Here is a 20,407-nt window from a genome sequence, read left to right as displayed (position 1 = left end):
TTGATGTCTAAATGGTTGCACAGAGCTTGAGCGTGTTGATCGCAAGGTACAGATTGCATGATAGGAGGCAACCTTTCTGCAAGCAGTTGAACTCTGACCTGGACTGACTGCAATCACCATCAGAGAAAGTTGAAGGCTTGCACATAACTGTGATCTAATAATCAATATGTTAAAAATGTAAATAATAATGCATCATGAATGAAATATTGTGATAATATTGTATTGTAGGGAGTCTGGAGTACTACACTAACTTTTGGTAATGGATTTATTCAGGTGCTCTGGACGAGGATGTCGTGGTGATTGAGGCGTCTCCAGCTCCCGCTCCTGCTGTCCCTGCAAGTGAGGAGATCAATGTGACCTCAACGGACAGTGAGGTAGAGATCGTCACAGTTGGAGATGGGTTCAGGTAGGCACCCCAGCTTTTTGAGTAATTAGTGAGAGTAAAATAAGATCTGAAATTAATTTGACCCTGATTCTATTTTGAATTCTTAAGGGTTTTAGGTGGATGCAGACTAAGCGTCTGAACTGTTAGTACAGTTTGCTTTTTTATCAGCAAACAAAAACTCAAGCCCAGTATTGTGAAAGTTGGGTTAGGACTTTTCTTAACTTGCAAAAATAGACTTTTACGCATGTGCTGTTAATGCTGTTTTTGTATACCAGTGCTATGCATTACGCTTTCACAACAATGCAAAGTGTCCACTTGGGTCAGTGTGGCAGATTAATGCGAGACTTTCTGCAGATACTAAAGTTTCTGGCAAAGCTACATCCTTAGCGTACCTTTTAGCAGACTAGGTAATAACTCCTCAACTTTGACACGAGCTATTGACATGACTACCTATGGGAGTGAATGATTCTGTTGATTGACATATGAGGGAATGGTAAATGCATTAGATGGGAGGCACCAATGCTAAGAGACTGGTTGGCAACTATCTGGCAATCCACAGGTTGCTGGAAAAAAATATGCATACCATGTGAATGCCTGCTGGTTAGTGGCAGATGCTAAAGCTTCATTCATGCAGTCCTAGAGATCTGCCAGTGACGCCCAGTAACCACTGGTCACCAGAGAAAATTGTTTCTTCTGTGACAATTGGCAAGAAGTCACTAGTGAAAACTGAAACTAGAAACTGATCACAAAGAGGTACACAGTGCTGCACTGAAAACCACCTTACTGTTGCTTTGGTCATTAGCAGGTTGCTGCACTCGACTGTAGTTTGCATGGAAGAAACAATCTTGTCTACAAACACCTGCAAACCCCTTCCAAGTGTTCGTGAAACTATGAGAAGTGCAACACAAACTGAAAAGAGACCATTTGTAGAAACTGCGCATTTTGAAACATGTTGTTTGTCACAATATGGTAAATCTTTTTTTTTTTCCTATTTTGCTTTGCATTTTTATCCAGTTTTAGCTCAGTGGGTCAATTTTAACTCATCAAGAGAAGAGCATCTTCCATTCAAACTAAGGGTGACCATTGCAGTCTGCTATTAACCAAATAAGATCTTTGGTGCAGTAGGGTCCTCTTTGCAACTGTTTTCACATAGTGACAGCCGGCAACTCACTTGCCATCCAGTTAGGAAATGCACATTTTTCTCTAGCATCTGGGGTGGGGTTACCAGGAGGGTAACAACTTATCTAGTTCTGTGTGATGTAGCCTAACCACTGTGAAATCTTTACCAGACATCAGCTGCAGAGCAAAGGGGAATTGCTTTGTATCAGGACATGGCTTTCCTCTTAAATTTACTGGAATAGCTAAGACACTGTTAGCTCCAGCTTCAGCACTTTGCTCGCTTAGACCTTTTATTTTAAGGGTTGATCTGTGATAATGTGCAGTAAGGATAGTTTAAAATGCCTTATAAGACTTAAACCAAGCGCTAGACAGCTGGTTTTGTTAGTGTGGGTGTAGCCATTTTGACAGAACTAGAAAAAGGAGTAAGTGCAGGTTGGTCATTGCTTGCTTAAAGAGAAGTTGTAGGATGGGGGTGTGTAGTGCTTTAGTTGATTTGTTTTGCTCATGGATTCCATAGCTCTGCTTACATTGAACAGAGAAACCAGTCCTAGTAGAGCTGCATGCCTACATGTTTATAGCTGTAAACCCACATCACCCTGAAGCCACCTACGCTGTGCCTCTGCCATTTAAATCTTTCTAGATATGTCAAGCACAATGTGAGGTCAACCAGATGCGTGACTAAAGGTTTATAGTTAAATATAGTTAACTTGTTACACCACGAATGATTTAAGTGGCAGGGACAAAAAAAAGTCACTTTGACATGCCGCTTTTTTATATGCTACTAAAATTGTAAAACTATATATAACCAATGTGAATAATGATCCCATATCACAGAATAATTCTAAAATTCATGTTTCATGTATACATGTATACATGTATACATCAGAACGTATTCCAGACTTGTTTTTTTAACATCACTAGAGGTTTATTATGTAAGCTTAAAACTACCATGGAGTAGATGTAGTGCTATATTGTGGCAAAGAATAACAACAATAACTAGCTGCTTCCACACTGAGTCCCTTATCCCGAGGATGGAGTCCAACTTTACCAACCTCTGGTGCGTACGGAGAAAGTTGTAGTCCTAGTTTTGCTCTGCAGCCTCTTGGGCTCAGCATTGCAGCACATGAACCAGTTCTGTACCTTTTTGTTGTTGTTTAGAGTGGTTCTCCACAGCAGAACGACGGCATGCACAAGGCTGGTTGGACTGTGCACAACTGCGTAATAGACTTTCTGGAGAGACAGCTAAATGATATCAAGGACCGCCACAGCAGTGCCAGCTAACAGAATTACTCACTAATAAAGAAACTGCTAAAATGACATGCAGAATATACTTATCCTACTTTTGATATACCTGGGCATCTCACACAAGTAAAGTCCGTATTTAGGGAAACACTGTATACATTGCATAGCCTGATTGGTATCATGGCTGCCATATCACTGTATATAATGCTCAAGTCTTTTTGATATGGATGCTAGTTAGAGACAGACATTTGAGAGCAGTGTGTTTAGAGAAGTTGTATTCCACTACACCCACCTCCATTTTCCTCACCCAATGAATCTTTTCTCTCTCTTCTCATATAACTTCTTGTCTCCTCATGCAGGCGATTATGCAGCTCAGTTCACAAACCTCTCCCTCTGTGTTAACCTCCATCTGTCTCCTTTGGCTTTCTGTCTTTAACCATATTTTTCCTGTTCCTACCTTTCACATTAGTCTATCAGTAATATATGAAAAATAGTTCCTGGAAGTGAGTATACCCAGCCTGCAATGTCATGGCCTGTCTGCCTGTTTTCCTCACTTTCAAAGATGTCCTGTCTCATTAGAGAATGTAGAGATGAGCTCTGCTGTAAGGGGGATGGGCAGCAGCAGAGCAGAAGGGCGGAGAATCAAAGGCCAGGAGAATGAGCAGTGAAATCTTTGTTCACACTGCCAGTGGTCTAATTTATATGTTCACATGCAGTTTATATTAGTACAGGCACGATATTCAGAAGTATGAAAACCCACATACATATTGTATCGTGACTTTTTCTTGGTATTTTGGGTGATTGGCTGCTTCTGATGTGATTTATTTAATTGTGTGTGATGCATTTGCATGAAAACAACTTCTGTAGGCAGAAGAGTGGGTTTCCTAAGTCTCACTACACATAGATATACTTTTTATTCTGAAAACGGAGAGAAACAGTCTTAGAGCAGCCAAAACCAGTCAAAAAGACTGGAATGCAGTGTAAAAGCTGAAGATAACATAATAAATAGCCTGATAAGTAAAACCATACAGGGTTGGACAGCCTCTCTTCACTCCCAGCTTGTGCAAAATGTGGCACTCCAAATTCAGGTTTAAACCAACAGCAGCACTTTTGACATAAGTGGGGAAAAAACGCTAAAAAAATTAAGTAAAGTGTTTCCATTTTTAACCCACTGCCTCTCAGATTGGTCATTTGACTTGCTGTCAGTGTTCTCATCATGAATTTGAACGGCTGGCAGTTATTTATTCGTTCATGCAGTTGACTCGCCTGTAAAGCCGTGCGTCAGGAGAAAATTCCAGTGTTTTAGCAGTGCACTGTGGGCTGCGTTTGGCAGCTGGTTCACCCAGAGCACAGTGAGTTACAATAAACAAGGATTATGTAGCTGACATGGATCAATTTAAAAAAAAAAAAAAAAAGCCCTTGATGAGTCCCTGCCCTGATTCTGCTAATCAGCTCAGTATATGCATATTAGGGCAGTGAATATCACGAGACTCTCTGTGAGCGTTATGTGCGTGCTACATTTTTCTGCAGGATTCCTGAAAGTTTTCTACTCTGTGTTTAGAGTTGGAAGGCCTAAATTATGAATACACAGCCAATACTGCTGTCAGGGCAAAGCTTAATGCCTCACATTGTTTATTCTCTCTTACACAGTGCTGTTGGCCTTGTATGATCCCCTCCCAACCTTTAAACTCCCAACCTCCCAGCCTTAGCTGCCCATAGCATCAGTCCCAGCAGTTTACATTGCCGCAGTGCACAGAACCTCAGCTCCCTGGGGTTTGTGTCTCTCAACACTTTGGTTTGGCACAGCCTCGACATTGCCAAGCCACCCATTCCCACGGTGTTCATATTTACAATGTACTGTTTTGCTCTTTGCTGCCACACTCAAGGGGTCATAGTGGTAAACAGATATTTACAAAATAATCCCAGGGCTGCTTAATTAGGAGCCCATCCCTAGTGGCAAGCCCTGCTCCTTGGGATCAACCCTGAGCTGAGGATGCTGGCCAATTAGACCCCAGTACAACCACCATGTACACCCCTCCCCTCACCCCCACTCCCACTCCCTCCACCCACAGATGCCACCCTCACTGCTGTGTGTTCAGTGGTGAGGAACAAGTGTTTGTTAGCAATGTGTGAAGTATGAAGTTTAATAAGCTTCCTCCTCTATTGTTGCATTGTGCAGAGGAAGCTGATTTGGACGAGGACAGTATGAGCTAGTGGGAATCCCCCTCAGCACAAAGCGTTTGCTCTGTTACATTTAAGCAATGAAATCAAAGCCATCTCTTAATTAGTTTGTTTCTTAGTTAGCCAGTTCAAAACGTTACATATTCATCTTTAAAGTATTAAAGTAAAACATGCAGGCACTAAAAGTGAAATGAGGAATAATAATGCTTTTTATTTACTAGTTAACTTTATACAGTGCAGTAAACACTTTTGCTTTTTAAATAACATTAGTTTTCATCAGTAACACTTCCATAGGTTTAAGGTATTTGGTAGTTTGGTTATTTCACCAGCTTTCAGGGCTTACCATGAGTGTTCATTGGACTCAAGTCTGTCTTAATATTTCTTCCGGTGATCCCAGAGTGGTAAATCCTATTATTATTTTTAAAATACAAAACAAAACCTCATTCGTGACAATGACTTAACAAGGTAAAAGGAAAAAAAGATTGCAGTATTTGCTCACTTCTTTCTTTGGTGTGAGTAAGTCCATTCTTCCTATTCTACTCAGTTGTTCTAGTTTCTATTTGGTTTTGTAATCTGCTCGGACAAGATCAGGGAAATACCCTTAGAAGTCACAAGTACGTCATTTGGCTAAAACAAAGAGAAAGATTTTGGGACGTTTACAGCAAAGGCCTCCAATTCATGTGATCTCTCTCTGTTTTCTCTGTGTTAAAAGGAAAACATGAGAAATAATTTAATTTCCCCAAAAGTTAGAAAATTAGTGTGTTCCAGTAGCCAAAACATACCAGATTAAAAAAGCTTCTAGGGTTAAAACTGATGTTCAAAATGGGACTCGGTTAAAACGAAAATGCAAAAAATGAAGAGCTGAATACCATAAAATCTAAATATGAGGATGCAGGTCTTTGCATTGTGTTCTGCATACATCCTGAGCTCAAACAGATGTTGTACAAAGTGTTCCGCAGTATGTCCAGGGTGACCATTATTCATTGCCACAGCGATTTGGATTAACTCTGCATGAGCCAATAGCAGATTCCAGTCAGTGTTTATTCAAACTGGATTCAAACAGCAATGACGAATTCCCTTGGCAACTAATATGGATGCATTCCAACAGTTAGCAGTTCAATATTCAGGCTGCAGAAAAGTTCCTTCATAGTAACGTGATGAGATTGCGCCACTTTTTCAGGAGGATACTCTGCATACAAAAGACTTCACACACTGATTTCTGGACTCTGCCTGTGTAAGCTTTTGGTTATCACCATGCTTTATTTGGAGCCAGACTTGAACACATTAAGACTTAAGAGAGTGAGGTGCTAAGTTACGAGCTAATCATAGCTAGTATTGTTAGCAAGCTGTGTGCATAAACTCTGTGTTGGTATCACACAGACACATTTACCTGCTAGTTAGTGCCTGGTAAGCAGATTAAGGAAATACCAGATTTAACCAAAAACAGAGCCACTGACTCATTAAGATGGTTCTAACTCACTGTAAGCCATGCTATGTGTCAAATAATTCCATTTAAAAAATGCTTTTTCATAAAGTCACCAACACCACAAATGTGGCCCAGAGGTTCAGTTCAGTGATTTGAATTGGCCAGAGTGAAACATAGTAGACAACAAGTGGCCTCACCCCTAGATGCCATTTGCCACAAAGGGCAAATTTATCAATAGAGAGCAAATCTATTTTTGTACCAGACTGTAAACAAGTTTATTTAATGGCTGAAGCTCAGCGTTTTAACATGTGAGTCTCTGAGGATTGACTCATTTGTGAAGCCAGGCAGAAGTCAAGTTTTTGCCCCCAGTTTGCTCCTTAAAATGGGTTAAAAAAAAGGAAAAGGGTCAATCTAACAATGACTTAATCAGTAACATATTGATGTCTGATGTATATGTATCAATCAGTAGGAATCTCTGAGCTGGTCACATCAGGGTTACTGAGACTGTGCTGTTGCTTCCTTCCCTCTGCTGCTCTGTATTCCTGTTTTTAATCTCTCATTTAGCCACAGTGAAATTCCCTAGCTGCAGAGCTCCATGGCATCAAGCTTTACGGCACTCCCATTTAGTCTCTTGACTCTTGTCCCTTGAGGTCATGCCCTCCTCCCTCTGATCACCTAGATTTACAGTGCTGTGGAGGGAAATGTGGCTACTCCCTGGCCTCTCACTTGAGTCTCAGAGGCCATGGGGTAGAGCGACCGGAGCCTTGGAGAGAGAAAATTAAAAGAAAGATAAGAAAATGGGCTAAAGGTGGGGCAAGAGCAGCACAGCGTTTGACTTAATTCGAGGAAAACGAAAGGTGGTTGGAGACGATGGGAATATTTAGATGCAAGGCTGATTGCAGAACAAGTCTGCAGATTCTAAAAGTCAATTTTTTGTATTGTTTTTGTTTTTTGGGTTTTTTTTATTTAGCGACTAATTTACTAAGTAAATTATTAAAGTTTCAAACAAAACAATTAGTGCAGAACAAAAAAAGAATGCAAAACTACACAACCTAATGGATGATGTTAAATATTTTACAAAGACAGGAGACTAGTTTGTCAAGTGTGGCTTATCTTAGCAGCACCAGCTGTAATTCTTTCTCTGCAGGTCCACACACGTGTGCAGACTGTGGTTCTGTGTTGCTCTGGTGGTGATATGCCACTTTACGCCACCACAGGCTGCAGATCAAAGTATAACAGAACTGCGCTGGTTGCAGGGCTTGTCATCTGTTTTACTTTCCAGCATGCTCATTTACAGCTTACTGCCACAGAGTCATAGGGGCTGTTGCTAACTAGTGGTGGATGGTTGCTTAGCAGTTAAAAGGCATTGACCATTATTTATATTAGCAGAGTACTAACATTTAAACGTATCACTGACTAGTCACACACATCCCTAGCCTACCATGCACTGTTTTAGATGCTGCAGCAAAACAAGCCATTACACAAAGTCCTTCTGTCAGATCTGCTCACTTTTACTTCCTCATCCACTTTTGCAGCAGCAGCATCTGCTGGCCTGGAAATGAACTGGTCTGGCTCTTGTAAAGCAAATGCTTCAGTGAGCTGTGAGAATAGTCCCGGTGGTCCTGAACTCCAGCATGTTGTAACAGTCTCTTTTTCTTTCTCCCCTTTTTTCAATGTGTCTATTTTCTGCAGGTCACGCTCAGTGGGGGGTCTTGGCCGAATGTGGGGTAATAGTTGCTCCCAGAATCGCCTCCAGGAGCCACGTGGACGTCACAGGCTCTCCACTGTTATCCAACCGCTGCGGCAGAATGCTGGGGAGGTGGTGGACCTCACGGTTGATGAAGATGGTAACACAGAACTCGTTTCAACAAAGCCTGGTTAAAAGATTACTAAGCGATGTTTTAACTTGGGTCTTACTGACTCAGCTAATGTACTTTTCATGCAAGCTGTGCGAGAGTTGTAGTAACTTATTTGTCACAGTCTACAACTGTGAAAGATAAAACTAAGACTAAAATATATACAAGGAAAAAACATTTAAAATTAAACTTAAAAAATACTCAAAAATACTGGATTTAATTGTCAAGTTGTTACAGAACTTTAATTTAAGCCACATGCACATCTCTGGAGTGTTTTAAATTTAGATATGAGATGTAAAGTAAGCAGACAAAGATCTAATGTTGAGTGGAACCAAAAGCGATATTTTACCAAAAAACGTACAATTAGTAACAGAATTGGCTAATTATTTATTAAATTGACTTAAATTTTAGTGTCATTCTAGTTCATACTCAGCTTTGTATGGTTCTGTGACAACATTAACCTAAACCAGTAAGGTTGCATTTCTTTTCAGTGTATTCGTATCTCGCACTTTATTTTCTGTTACATTGCTTTGTATTGGTATTTGTCTCTTAGCCTGGATGTCATTCTCTGTATCAGCCTGCGCCTGTGATGGGTAGCAAAATGGTGCCTCACGCAGTATTAGAGCATTTGCATTTCTTAGGAGAAAGAGGGGAAATTAATTTGTGAATATGAAAAGCAGATGGTATTTACACACTGGAATGCTAATAAGGTCTGCTCTTCTACTTGGCTGCTAAGCCTCTGCAGACACTATGGTATGGCAGACATTACCAGTGTGCACAAATACCACAGTGTCTCCTCCACACATAATCGTGCTTGGGAATCGATAAGAAATAAGCGATTCCGATTCCATAATCGATATCAGTTATTGATTCGATTCCTTATCGATTCTCATCAAGTTCTCTCTGGCTCTGCTTTGAGAGTGGCCAAGATTTCTAAGCAGCATATCAAAGACATTGCATTCCTAGAAATTAATAGCGTGCTGTGTGGTCAAATGTTGCACGCTGGAGGTGTTTCCCCTCTTTGTTGTGATCATTATTGGGCTCATTACTCAAAAAAGTAATTATTACCTATTACACAGAACACTTGTCTTAAACGTAATGCTGTACATTACTTAATGTCTTTATCCTTGGAGTAATTAATTATTACTACTATTCGTTAACATTACTTTCACATTTTTCTATAAAATGACCTGAAACAGACCGTCTGACAATTACCAGTTAACAATATAAACCTATAGGTTCCACACACCAACACGAATCCCTATCCTAATGAGGACACACATATGATATTTCTCTTATTATTTACACAAAGCCGACAGCACAAAATAAATCGCCACAGCAGCCCAACTCCTCATCTGCTTGTTACCTGTTAAAGTACACGGTCTGGCTGCTGGGCATTCACTCAGCTTTATCATCAGTCTGTGTTCTAGCTAACTTAGCATTAGCATACTGCCTGTGGAGTTGCTTGCAAAGAGCCAAAGTTCTGTTACAAGTCTAATTCATTTGTTTCTGTAATGGATGGATTTTGCACTTTGCGCTCCCATGCTTTTGTGTAATAAAAATAAAAGTAATGTCATAACCACACTGTAGACTGTGCCACTATCTTCGTCCTCCTGCAAACTGAAATCAGCTGATTGTAGCACAAGTGAAGTCGATAAAGGGGATTGATAGGCAAGCAGGCTAACACTTCCAAGGAACTGAACTTCCCGATTCCCACCCTACTTCTAATCAATAACTCAACTGACAAAAGTCAGCTGGTTTTTATTCTGGTGACATAATCTTTTCTGATTACCATTTGATTTTGTTTTTTTTTTAATCCACAGATCTCTCAGTTGTGCCAACAACCTCTGGCGGGATTCAGCCTCAAACAGTCAGGTCGTCCTCATCATCATCATCATCCCATCAAGCCTCTACCTCAGAGCTCAATGATGCCCCAGGCCCTTCCACTAGCTGCCCAGGTTCAACACCTGAAAGTATGCACACACAGAGGCCAAGTGGCTCTGCTCGCACAGGTCCAGAGGGTAAGACAGGACACAGCATGTTGACATTGCTGCAGCAGGCAGTATCTTTTCAACTGTTGTCTGGAGACATCTTGTGTTTAAAAAATCAATTCTTTTTAGTGGCCAATTTCTAATTAGTCTGTATTGTGTGGTCCTCTGTGATATTGTCTGCCCTGTAAAAGCATTTTTAAAAAGAAAAATAATTCTCATATATCTTTCTCTCATCAGATGACAACAGACCAGGTTTGTCAGGTACAACAGGAGAAAATGCAGGCGTGGCCATGCCTAGGCTCCCATCCTGTTGTCAGCAGCACTCACCATGCGGAGGCCCCTCCCCTGGTCACCTGCCCCTGAGCCACTCCCATCCAAGTTGCTTGCAGGCGTCGTCCCCTCAGCAGACCAGCAGCTCTCAGCACAGCCACAGCAACACTCAACACTTTCTCCATCATGCCCACCACCCAGCACCGCAGCCCCCAGGCACCATGCTTTTTCCGGAGCCGATATGCCCCGTGGTGCGACCCAGTGCTCTGCCCGCCCCCTGCGCCGGAGTCAGCAGCAGCAGCAACAGCAGTAGTAGCAGCAACGCAGCCCACTACCATGACCAAGTATGGCTGTTTGTACAATATTTATTGATTCATAGCTGTTAGCGAGGCAGTATAAGCATACGCTGATTCCACACAAACCAGGTTTTCGTGACCACTAAGGTTTATTTTCTTGCATGAAGAAATCCTGGCACCCCAGAGATATTTTAAGTGGAGCTAAGGGAAGATCAGAGCTAAGGAAAAAATAATTTATTAAGTTAAATATTTATCCAAATGTATATTGTCAGCAAAGAACTGCCCCAAATACTGAATCACCCTTATGTTGAAGAGCAATGATGTAGTCTGAGTAATGGGGAGTTACAGTAGTCAGGTTAGAGGCTTTTAGCTACCTTCATTGTTGCTTCATTCTTTGCCTCATTCCAGGCATTTATTGAGATTATCTGACAGGTGTTTGGAAACACAGAACAGCTGTACTCACTCTGTCATGAGGACTCGTTATATCCCTACAGTATCCATAACCTTCAGTAGAGTGCAGGGTGAATGAAGTGAGAGGATTTTTTGTTATTATTTTATTCCACGACAACTTCTGAGCCTGTTTTTGTCAAAGCTTCATGATGCATTTGGAATCAATCAGTGAATGTGATCATTAATGTTTTATTTACAGTGCTGCGAAAAACTACTTGCCCCCTTTCTGATTTGTTAGTCGTTTTGTTTCATTTTGCATATTTGTCTTGTGTCTGTTTTATGCTTCGAATCCTCAAACACATTTTAGTACTTCTCAAAAATAAGTCAATACAGAATTTTTGTTTATCATCATTTTATGTCCATAAAATGCTTTTCAGGTGTGACCCCGTGTAAAAAACGTATTGCCCCTCAACCCTAATAACTGGTTATGCCACCATTGGCAGCAAGAATTGCAATCAAGTATTTGTGATAACTGGAAGTGAGTGTTTCACATTGGTGTGAATTTTGGCCCGTTTGTTTTAATTCAGCCACGATGGAGAGTTTTCCAGCATGAACGGCCTGTTTAAGGTCACGCCAAAGCATCTCAAGAACATATGATTTACATTTACATCTCTCAGCCTGGAAAGGGTTACAGAGACATTTTTAAGGCTTTGCGACTCAAGTAAACTACAGTGAGGGTTCACTTGAGTCCACACGTGTAGAAAATTTGGAACAGTGGTGAACCTTCCCTGGAATCAACTAGAACTGCGGGCCTCACTTGTTTCAGTTAAGGTCAGAGTTCATGATTCAGCAATAAGAAGGAGAGTTGTTAAAAAATGGCATTTATGTGAGGATTCCAAGGCAAAACCACTGCTGACCAAAAACAACACACATAATAATGATCAGAAACACACCAGCAACTCCACCTCTGAATGGCTGAAGAAACAAAAACAAAATGAAGGTTTTGGAATGGCCCACTCAAAGAGTGGACGTAAATCTGATTCAGATGTTGTGGCGTGACCTTAAACAGACTGTTCATGCACGAAAACCCTCCAGTGTGGCCGAATTAAAACAATTCTGCAAAGAAGAGCGGACCAAAGTTCCTTCACGGCGATCTGAAAGACTCTGTGCCAGTTGCTGCAAGCACTTTATGGCAATTGTTGCTGTTAAGAGTGGCACAACCAGTTATTAGATTTAGGGGGCAATTTCTTTTGCTACAAAATCACCATCTTATAAACTGCTTTTTGTATTTACTTGATTTGTCTTTGTCTTAAATGAAGTTTCATTGACATGTGTGACAAAAATGTGAAAAAAGAAGTCATTAAGGATTCAAACACTTCCTCACAGCACTGTAGTTAGAGACTGAGGGAGAAAAAACTAAGTAGAGGTTCCTGATGGGTTTTTTTTTTTTCACTCAGAAAGACGAGCTCAGTGTTCTGCAGATTTGGTCCCAATTCTTTCTGAAATGTCTGTCTTCCTTTCATAGCAAACTTTGCCAGTGGACCTGAGCAACAGCAGCGTTCGGAGCAGTGGAAACAGCGGGGCGAGTTTCCATGGCAGCACTTCAGCCTTTGACCCTTGCTGCCCAGGTTCCACCTCACGGCCCCCTGCTTATGTTTCCCAGCCCACCCCTGGGCCCAGTCAGCCAAGTGTGGTGGACTCATTCAACTCCCCTATGGTGGCTCAGCCCCAGCCGCAAACACAGCCCCAGCCCTGCAGACATTACATGCACCCAACTTGTGAGTACAACGCAGTACATTACATCAGACTTTTTAAACTTTTGAAAATGCATTTTGAATGTTTGCTGCTGCCTATGAAAACAGATTTGCAATGCAATAATACTAACCAATGCTCGCTCAGACACTAGTGCTGGCTAACAGGTTAATGTGCTCAGTGCTGAGAAACTTAATTTGCTACTCAGAATTTTCCAGTATCTGGTTAGTCTGAAGCAATGCGATGAGGATTCTTGGTGGGGATGTCGTGAAAATTTAGAGTCACTGGTGCCTCTCCTTACCTTTCCCTTACTTGTCCACCCTCCCTGTTTCAGTGCAGTGTGGACAAATATTAACAAATTCAAATTCAAAACAGGAAACGGGCAAGGCCCCAAGAGGACCTATAATGGGTTTTTTCTTATTTTCTGTCATATATAATATTCTAAAATGTACTGTTAAAACAATCCTAATGCTATACCAGTCTTTTATAGTAAAGAGACAGAACCGTCAGTTCAGGGGTCGTTCTTATTCTCACCTATAGGTAGCTCTGGGTAGTGACTGAAAGAATGAGATATAAGATGTAAGCAGTGGAAATGATCTACTCCAAATTGTATGGATTTCTTTTTAGTGATAGGGTGAGGAGCTCAGATTAGAGCAGCTACTCCTCCACACAGAAAGGAGCCACTTGGTCCAGGTATTTGACCTTTCAAATGACGGAGGCCCGGGGGCAGACCAAGGAAATGCTAGAGAGATTTCATATCTCAGCTAACTTGGGAATGTCTTGGTCTCCACCCACACCACAAGAACTGGGGGAGGGCTGGGCTGAGGGAGGGCTGGGTGTCTCATCTTAGACTGCTGACCCTGCAATCTGGACCTGTTTGAGTGGCAGAAAGTGGATGGATAACTGGTGCTTGTATTAAACATAGCAAAAGTTTCGAATGGTGAGGTCAGCATGTGAACAAGTAAATCCCATGAGTCCAAGGCTCAGGCCTCACAATGTTTTAAATAGTTGACTTTAAAAAGGTTTTAGTCCCTTGGCTTGATAGGTCATAGACACGGGATGTCCTTTGCTGGTTGCGAGCGCAGTAGCTCCATAGCAACCTCGTATTCAAACTGATTTTGAGGGCGAGCCGATAAGAAAACTGTAGGGAGCTAAATATCTTGTTTTAGACAGATGAGAAGCTGAACCTTTCTGCCATACTGGGTATATATAATTTTATTTTAAAGTGATAATTTTCCATCAACTATTAGACTTGTGATTGGAGTAGGTTGGAAACGGAAGATATCTGCATTTATTTGTTCTTTTTTTTTTTTTAACACGAAGATCCTTGCATAATTTGACAGTCTTAACTTTTCCCCTTTATCTCTTGTCAAACCCAGATGGCCCTCTAACACGTTCACTGCATCATCAGTCCTCTTCCGCCTGTCCTCATTCCCATGGGAACCCCCAGCTTACACCTCAGACCCCAGCACAAGGTGAATTTCTCATTCCCCACACCTTTCATGCACCTCTGTCATCCCACCCGCCAGGCCACGCCGTGCCGCCCGCCCCTCCCCCGTCTCTGTCCACCCACCACCTCACTAATTCAAGTGCCCAGCTGGCCCAACATATCCCTGCGGACCACCAGACCCTGCCGCACATGTATAGGATGGAGGTTCAGAGGCGCAGGATGATGCAGCATCCCACGTGAGTACCAGTGCAGGCTAAACTTACATAATTGATGGCTTTTCTTTGCTGAACATGTATTTTCCTGTCTTTCCAGACGAGCACACGAGCGTCCTCCTCCACACCCCCACAGAATGCACCCCAACTACGGCCATGGGCACCACATTCATGTGCCACAAACTATGTCTTCCCATCCTCGCCAGCCTGAGCAGAGAACAGCATGGTCAGTATCATCAGGAGTGTAATGTGTGTAATGTGTAAGTTTCATACGAGCTAATCCAGTGATTCCTAGATTTCATAACTACCAAAAAGAAAGCAAAGAAGAAACATGGAGACCCATCTCAGTGTCACAACTTATTTATTTTAGTCTTTCCTATCATGTCACAAACTGAAGTTATTTTTCTATGTTAAATAAACTGAATGCCCATGAAGTGAAGTACCCTTTAGAAACAGTATTATAGATATTTAATGTGACTGCACTTACATGATTATTTGGATTGATGTGGTTTGATGTAATAATGACTCACCGCCTTGTGTCAACAGGGAGCTCGGCATCGAAGCCGTAGCCCCGTTCCCTTCAGGGCACCTGCACTCCCACCTGCCACACTACCACCCTCCCCCAAGACTGCACCACTTCCCCATCCCCTTCATGGTGAGAAACCCTCAGCACACAGGCATCCATTAGCATCCATGAAAATGAATCACTTTTATATGGAGTTTGGCTGCGATTAATGGAGTTTGCTCCTTATTTATAACATCAGTTATTTCAAGGATGGTTTAGTGAACCCATGAATAATTCATTAGCAATTAATAGTGGCTCATCAACCATTTCGAGTGCACACTCAACAAATCCAAAAAAATCCTCGACTCTCATCCTGCGCAAATATAGCCGACAGTTGTTAAGGAATCTATCATCTGTGACCTTTATCATTACACATATGCAGTGCCTGCATTTTCAGAAGTTTTTAATTAATTACATTATTTTGTTGAAACTTGGCTTCAGTTTTAGAAATGGCAGCAGCACATGTTGGTTTTGTTTATTTTTAATAAAGCTAAGCTGACACAACACCCTTCATGGACCACATTACAGTGTGACTGACTGCATTCCTTGTATTTTAAGGCTAAACTTAATGAAACTTCCTCCCCTGCAGCACACTGGCATATCTGAAGTGACCTACCCGCACATTAGGTACATCTCATCTAGAATTACTGGCTTCGGAAGAAATTATGAGGTGAGTACTGTTTGTAAATGTATAAGCCTGAGGACAGTTGGGTCAAAACACGAGTACGAGTTACTGTTTCGTTCATCACGGTTGTCTGTTACTATAAATTTTAAAATGGCTTGACTCATCTCCGCATGACTCAGCATTATTGTGATCCTGTCATGGCGTCAGTGTTGGTTTGTTTTTATTGAAAATGCACGCTGGAATCGGATGAATGCTGCTGTCGCAGGAAAAAGAAGGGAGACGGTGTTTTAGTGGAAGTTTGTGCAAGGAAAGTTTTTAGCGTTTAATAAACAGTGCAGGGTTATTAAAGAGACAGATTAACCAAAATCAGATTCACTGAGGCCTGTTGCACATCTACATTTAGGTCCTTAAGTGTTGTAGTTTTGCCTCTTTACACCACCACAGTGGATTTGAAATCAAACGGCATCACAGTTTGTGATTGTCCCACATTTTCAGCATCTGAAAATTTGTTTTTTGATGAAATAACATAAATTTATATTCATTAGTTTTCAATTCCTGGATGAACTTGTGGACATCATCAAATGCCTTCTTGGTTAATTTGAGACAGTCTACCAGCCCTTTATTGCTGCCACCTTCAGTGTTTGTCAGGAGATAAGATGTACCACAATGTAAGGAGTGCTCTGACACATTGATAAATATGTTTTTTTTATCTGATTAGCTTGGTAGCATTTGTCTTAATCTGAGCAGAATGTGTTGCCCTGTACTTCACAATTCTGCTGCTTTTATCAACAGTCACATCGTTGGTAACCCGGTTCCATTGGCAGCTATATTTGCCCGTGTCATAACATTGCCTCAGGTTTGACAGATGATGTAGTTTGATCGTTACCCATAGTACAAGTTAATTTTCGTTTGTTTCGTCTTGTCCATATATATTTATATATACACGTGTACACAAGTTTTTTTCTCTCCCCAGAACTCTATAAGCAGTGTTTTCTGATCTGTTCTTCCTGTAACCAGTGGTTTGCACTTTGTTCCAAACCCTACATGTATTTATATTCATGAAAGCATCTGTTGATTATAGACGGTAATGCTATCTGTGATCTTTTGGGGTTGTTGAGGTGGTCAGAGAATTCATTCTATTTAAGACTGGACCACATTGGTGTAAGGAACTTTAGAAGTGACCAAACCAGCTGGTATAAAATTTGCTGTAATTCTTAAACGGTTCATCTAAAATGATCATAAAACCCCTCAGCTTAAAGGTTGAAGTCTACATATCAGTGGCATATTGATTGTTTGATTTTTAAAATCCAATCTTAGCAGCTAAATTACAAAAACCACTTCGTTGTGCAACAAATTATGGACCTCACTGCAGATTATTTTAGTCTGAGTTTTGCAGTGTTATCTAAAATGTTTCCCTCCTATTGAATATAAAAGGAACTCAATCCCAGTTGCCTTATTTGGCCTGAAACACCAAATAAGTACATTTGAAAAATTCACCAGTGGCGTCATGTCCACGCAATCATCACATGATTGCTCAGAAAATTCCACAAACGTTGGCATTTTTTCATATAGGAATTGTTTTCTTTCTGCTGAAGAAAACTGTACCCATCAACCACATCACCGCAAGAAAAAGGAGTGCGTCTAACTTTGGCAGGTTCATACTTGTGACATCGGGGTAGGATGTAAAGATCAATAGCGTCTTCATAACTGTAGCTGTAACGCTCGTCTTCACAACGAGCTGTAACGTTAGCTCGGTACACGTCGTCTTTGGTGGTGAATGTGGTTTAATAGAAAGAAAATAGTTCCCGTTTTGAGCTTCTCACACTGCAACCCCAACTCACAGTCTCAAAATGGTGAATTGACCTCTGAGCTCGGTGTGGCCAAATGTTCATGAGCAACCTTTAACCTGAAAAAATTGCTCCCAGAACACGTGTCTGTCAGCCGTGACGTGAAAGCTTCTTCTCACAGAGCCGTCTGCCTCAGTGAGTTGAATTTATTTGCCAAGTCACGCAATTCAACAAGCACAGTGAGTGGCTCAGTAGGTAACCACAGCTGTCCTGCTGACACTGCATAAACCATTGGCTTGATTTAGAAATATTAATCTGACTTTCGATGACTACTTGGAAACCCATTTAGTCAAAGGCTTTATCTGCTTAATTGATTAATCGAACAGCTGGTAAAGCCTCTCCATGAAGAAAAATGTCAGTTTGTACAGAAAATGTCAGCTTTTTCCCCCTCCAATCAGGACCTGCTGCATTTAGAGGAGAGACTGGGGACTGTGAACCGAGGAGCCTCTCAGGGAACCATAGAGAGGTGCACTTACCCACACAAGTACAAAAAGGTGAGGACCTGTCAGAGTGTGTGTGTTGTAATAAATATATAATGTGCTTACAGATTTTGAAGCTGCTGTCTATAGTTGTGAATGTATGCTGCAGTTGCCTCTGGGACAGAGTGCGCAGTGGTCTTTTGTGCTCATTTCAAACATCTGATGTTTTGCCAGCATTTAGAAAAACACTGTAGTGTCTTTTACCAGAGATTTGCAGCTGTGACGATATCTGTTGGGGCAAAGTTTCCGTAGAGGTTTCCAAATGTATCTAAATAAGCAATCTAACACCCTGCCACCCAATACAGAAGGTGTTGGAGAGAGACATTGACCAACAGTTAACCCCTGAAGCTTGGGCATCTATTGGGAAAAATATGCACGCAGACCCAGAATCGGTGAGAAATAATGAACAAATCAATTTGGAAACATGTCTCTGCTCACATGTACAGTAGATGTTAGTGTTAGTCTTGGGGGCCAGGGAATTCGGCTAATTACTTTGATTTGAATCATTTTGATTTGATTAAAAAACATTTTTCTGTTTCAGGACAAAATGACCATTCTCTCTGTCCCCAAATCTAATGTATTGTTGTAAACATAGTTACCTCTTTATCGGAAAAATATCACTTGTTTTTTTTTTTTTTTTTTAAATACAAACTTAATACATACTTCTAATCTTACTACAGTGTTTTAATTGAGTAGCTTGTGTTTGAATTCATAGGATTTTGTTTAACCATCTGTAATAGCAGTTGTTGATCGACACTGCTCATCAAAAACAAACGTTTCTCACAAACAGAGAAAGCTGCACGGTAAGCAAGACGAAGACGAGGGGGCAGATGAAGACACAGAGGAGAAATGCACCATCTGCCTGTCAATACTGGAGGAGGGGGAGGATGTCAGGTAAATGTCTCGCCTCCTGGGTGTTCGTCCCGCTCGCCGCGCTCGGTTTTGTGTGTTCAATTACGCTTTCAAGGGTGTGACGGAGACAGGTGGGATAGCAGGTGTAGTTTAGCCGTTTCACATTGTCTCATAGGATGTCAAAAAAAAAAAAAAGACCCAGAGGCATTAAAGTAATCAGCAGAAAATCCCAAAGAGCCTTAAAATTACAAGCCTCATGGTGCTGCGTTTTGGCACTCACTCAAGTATTTCTTTTAAAGAGGATTTTCTGCCCCCTGTTGGTTTAAGAGAAACTGAAAAATTAAATGTTTTTCTGTTTTCTTTACCGTGCACTACAAATTGCGAATCCCTTAATTATTGTTACTCACTAACAACATTTAGTCTTTATTCTTACATTTAAACCGTGTTTTAAAATCAGTGTTTCCCTAATTGGAGAAAGCAGATGGCAGCTCTGTTTGTAAGGAATACAGATGAAAACTTAAATATATGAATTATACGATGGACTCAAGTGTTTAAAGGCACTTTTATCCGGTCAAATCAAAAACTTCCTCATTGACAGTGTCTGACATTGTAAAATATACTTAACTCTGTTTTTTGGAGCCTATCCCCAGCTGTCGTAGGTCGAGAGGCAGGGTGCGCCCTGGACAACTGTTACAGCTGTTAGCTCACTATTTCAGCCATTTCCTGACTTCTTTCAGCTGTTGTTGTATTTAAACCCATCTCTGCATTGAGGGTACCAGCATGCAGCAGTTTCATTCATTTGAGCTGTTTTTATGCAGCTTCTACAGAATACAACTTATTCACTTTTTGAGCCATTTTAATGTTAATTTAACCTTAATGACATTTTAATGTACCAATAACTCAGCTGTATGTTTGTATAGCTTATCCACTGGATTTTGTTGGGTTAGGGTAGCCCCGGCTGGGAGTCGGTGGTTTTGATACAGCTTGTATTTTACTCACAACAGTGGTTTAAGACTTAATGTGACAGAAAACAACAATTTCAGTCTTTGATTAACTAAAGATGTTGGGTTTTGAAAGCTTTGTTTTTGGGGCCTGTTGTTAGCTGTGGATTCGGTGCACTGGTGATCATTTAAAATAGCTGAACAGTAACATAGTGCTTAGCAAGTTTATTAATATCACCACTCAGTATAACATTTATGCCAAATAAACAGAACTGTAATTACCAAAATCATTATTTCTGTTTCTGTAATGGTTAATTCACTGATATTCACACGCTCTTTAATCAAAAAGATATTTTTAATAGGCTAAATTATAATTATTGTTGTTATCCATCAAGTTAAATTTTTACAAAATGAGAAAAAATGTTTTTAAAATGTGTTATTTACTTGCATCCTGAACAGAAAAAATATTTTAGTGGTTGAATGTTTATATATGACTTTCAGTTATTTGAGTATAAATGCATGAATTCA

The 20,407-nt window shown here is 40.9% G+C and overlaps 1 protein-coding gene across 5 annotated transcripts in view; it reads left to right on the top strand.

The window, feature by feature from the left end:
• The window catches only part of rnf111 (ring finger protein 111), a 33,215-nt gene that overhangs the window by 10,653 nt on the left and 2,155 nt on the right, over positions 1-20,407 (top strand). For 3 of the 5 annotated variants that reach the window (XM_080884660.1, XM_080884661.1, XM_080884662.1), the window contains 12 exons: positions 274-406; positions 8,046-8,200; positions 10,033-10,230; positions 10,438-10,814; positions 12,682-12,934; positions 14,288-14,594; positions 14,671-14,796; positions 15,117-15,225; positions 15,725-15,805; positions 18,006-18,101; positions 18,392-18,478; positions 18,877-18,980. In XM_080884660.1, the coding sequence (XP_080740786.1) occupies positions 274-406; positions 8,046-8,200; positions 10,033-10,230; positions 10,438-10,814; positions 12,682-12,934; positions 14,288-14,594; positions 14,671-14,796; positions 15,117-15,225; positions 15,725-15,805; positions 18,006-18,101; positions 18,392-18,478; positions 18,877-18,980 (2,026 nt within the window). The remainder of the gene's footprint in view (positions 1-273; positions 407-8,045; positions 8,201-10,032; positions 10,231-10,437; positions 10,815-12,681; positions 12,935-14,287; positions 14,595-14,670; positions 14,797-15,116; positions 15,226-15,724; positions 15,806-18,005; positions 18,102-18,391; positions 18,479-18,876; positions 18,981-20,407) is intronic. The other 2 variants (XM_080884664.1, XM_080884663.1) reach the window with 2 other exon arrangements.

The sequence above is a fragment of the Rhamphochromis sp. 'chilingali' genome, assembly GCF_963969265.1.
Source record: "Rhamphochromis sp. 'chilingali' genome assembly, chromosome: 6".
Lineage (NCBI taxonomy): Eukaryota > Metazoa > Chordata > Actinopteri > Cichliformes > Cichlidae > Rhamphochromis > Rhamphochromis sp. 'chilingali'.
Note: the sequence above shows the minus strand (reverse complement) of the source record. Positions and strands in the feature narration are given on the sequence as shown.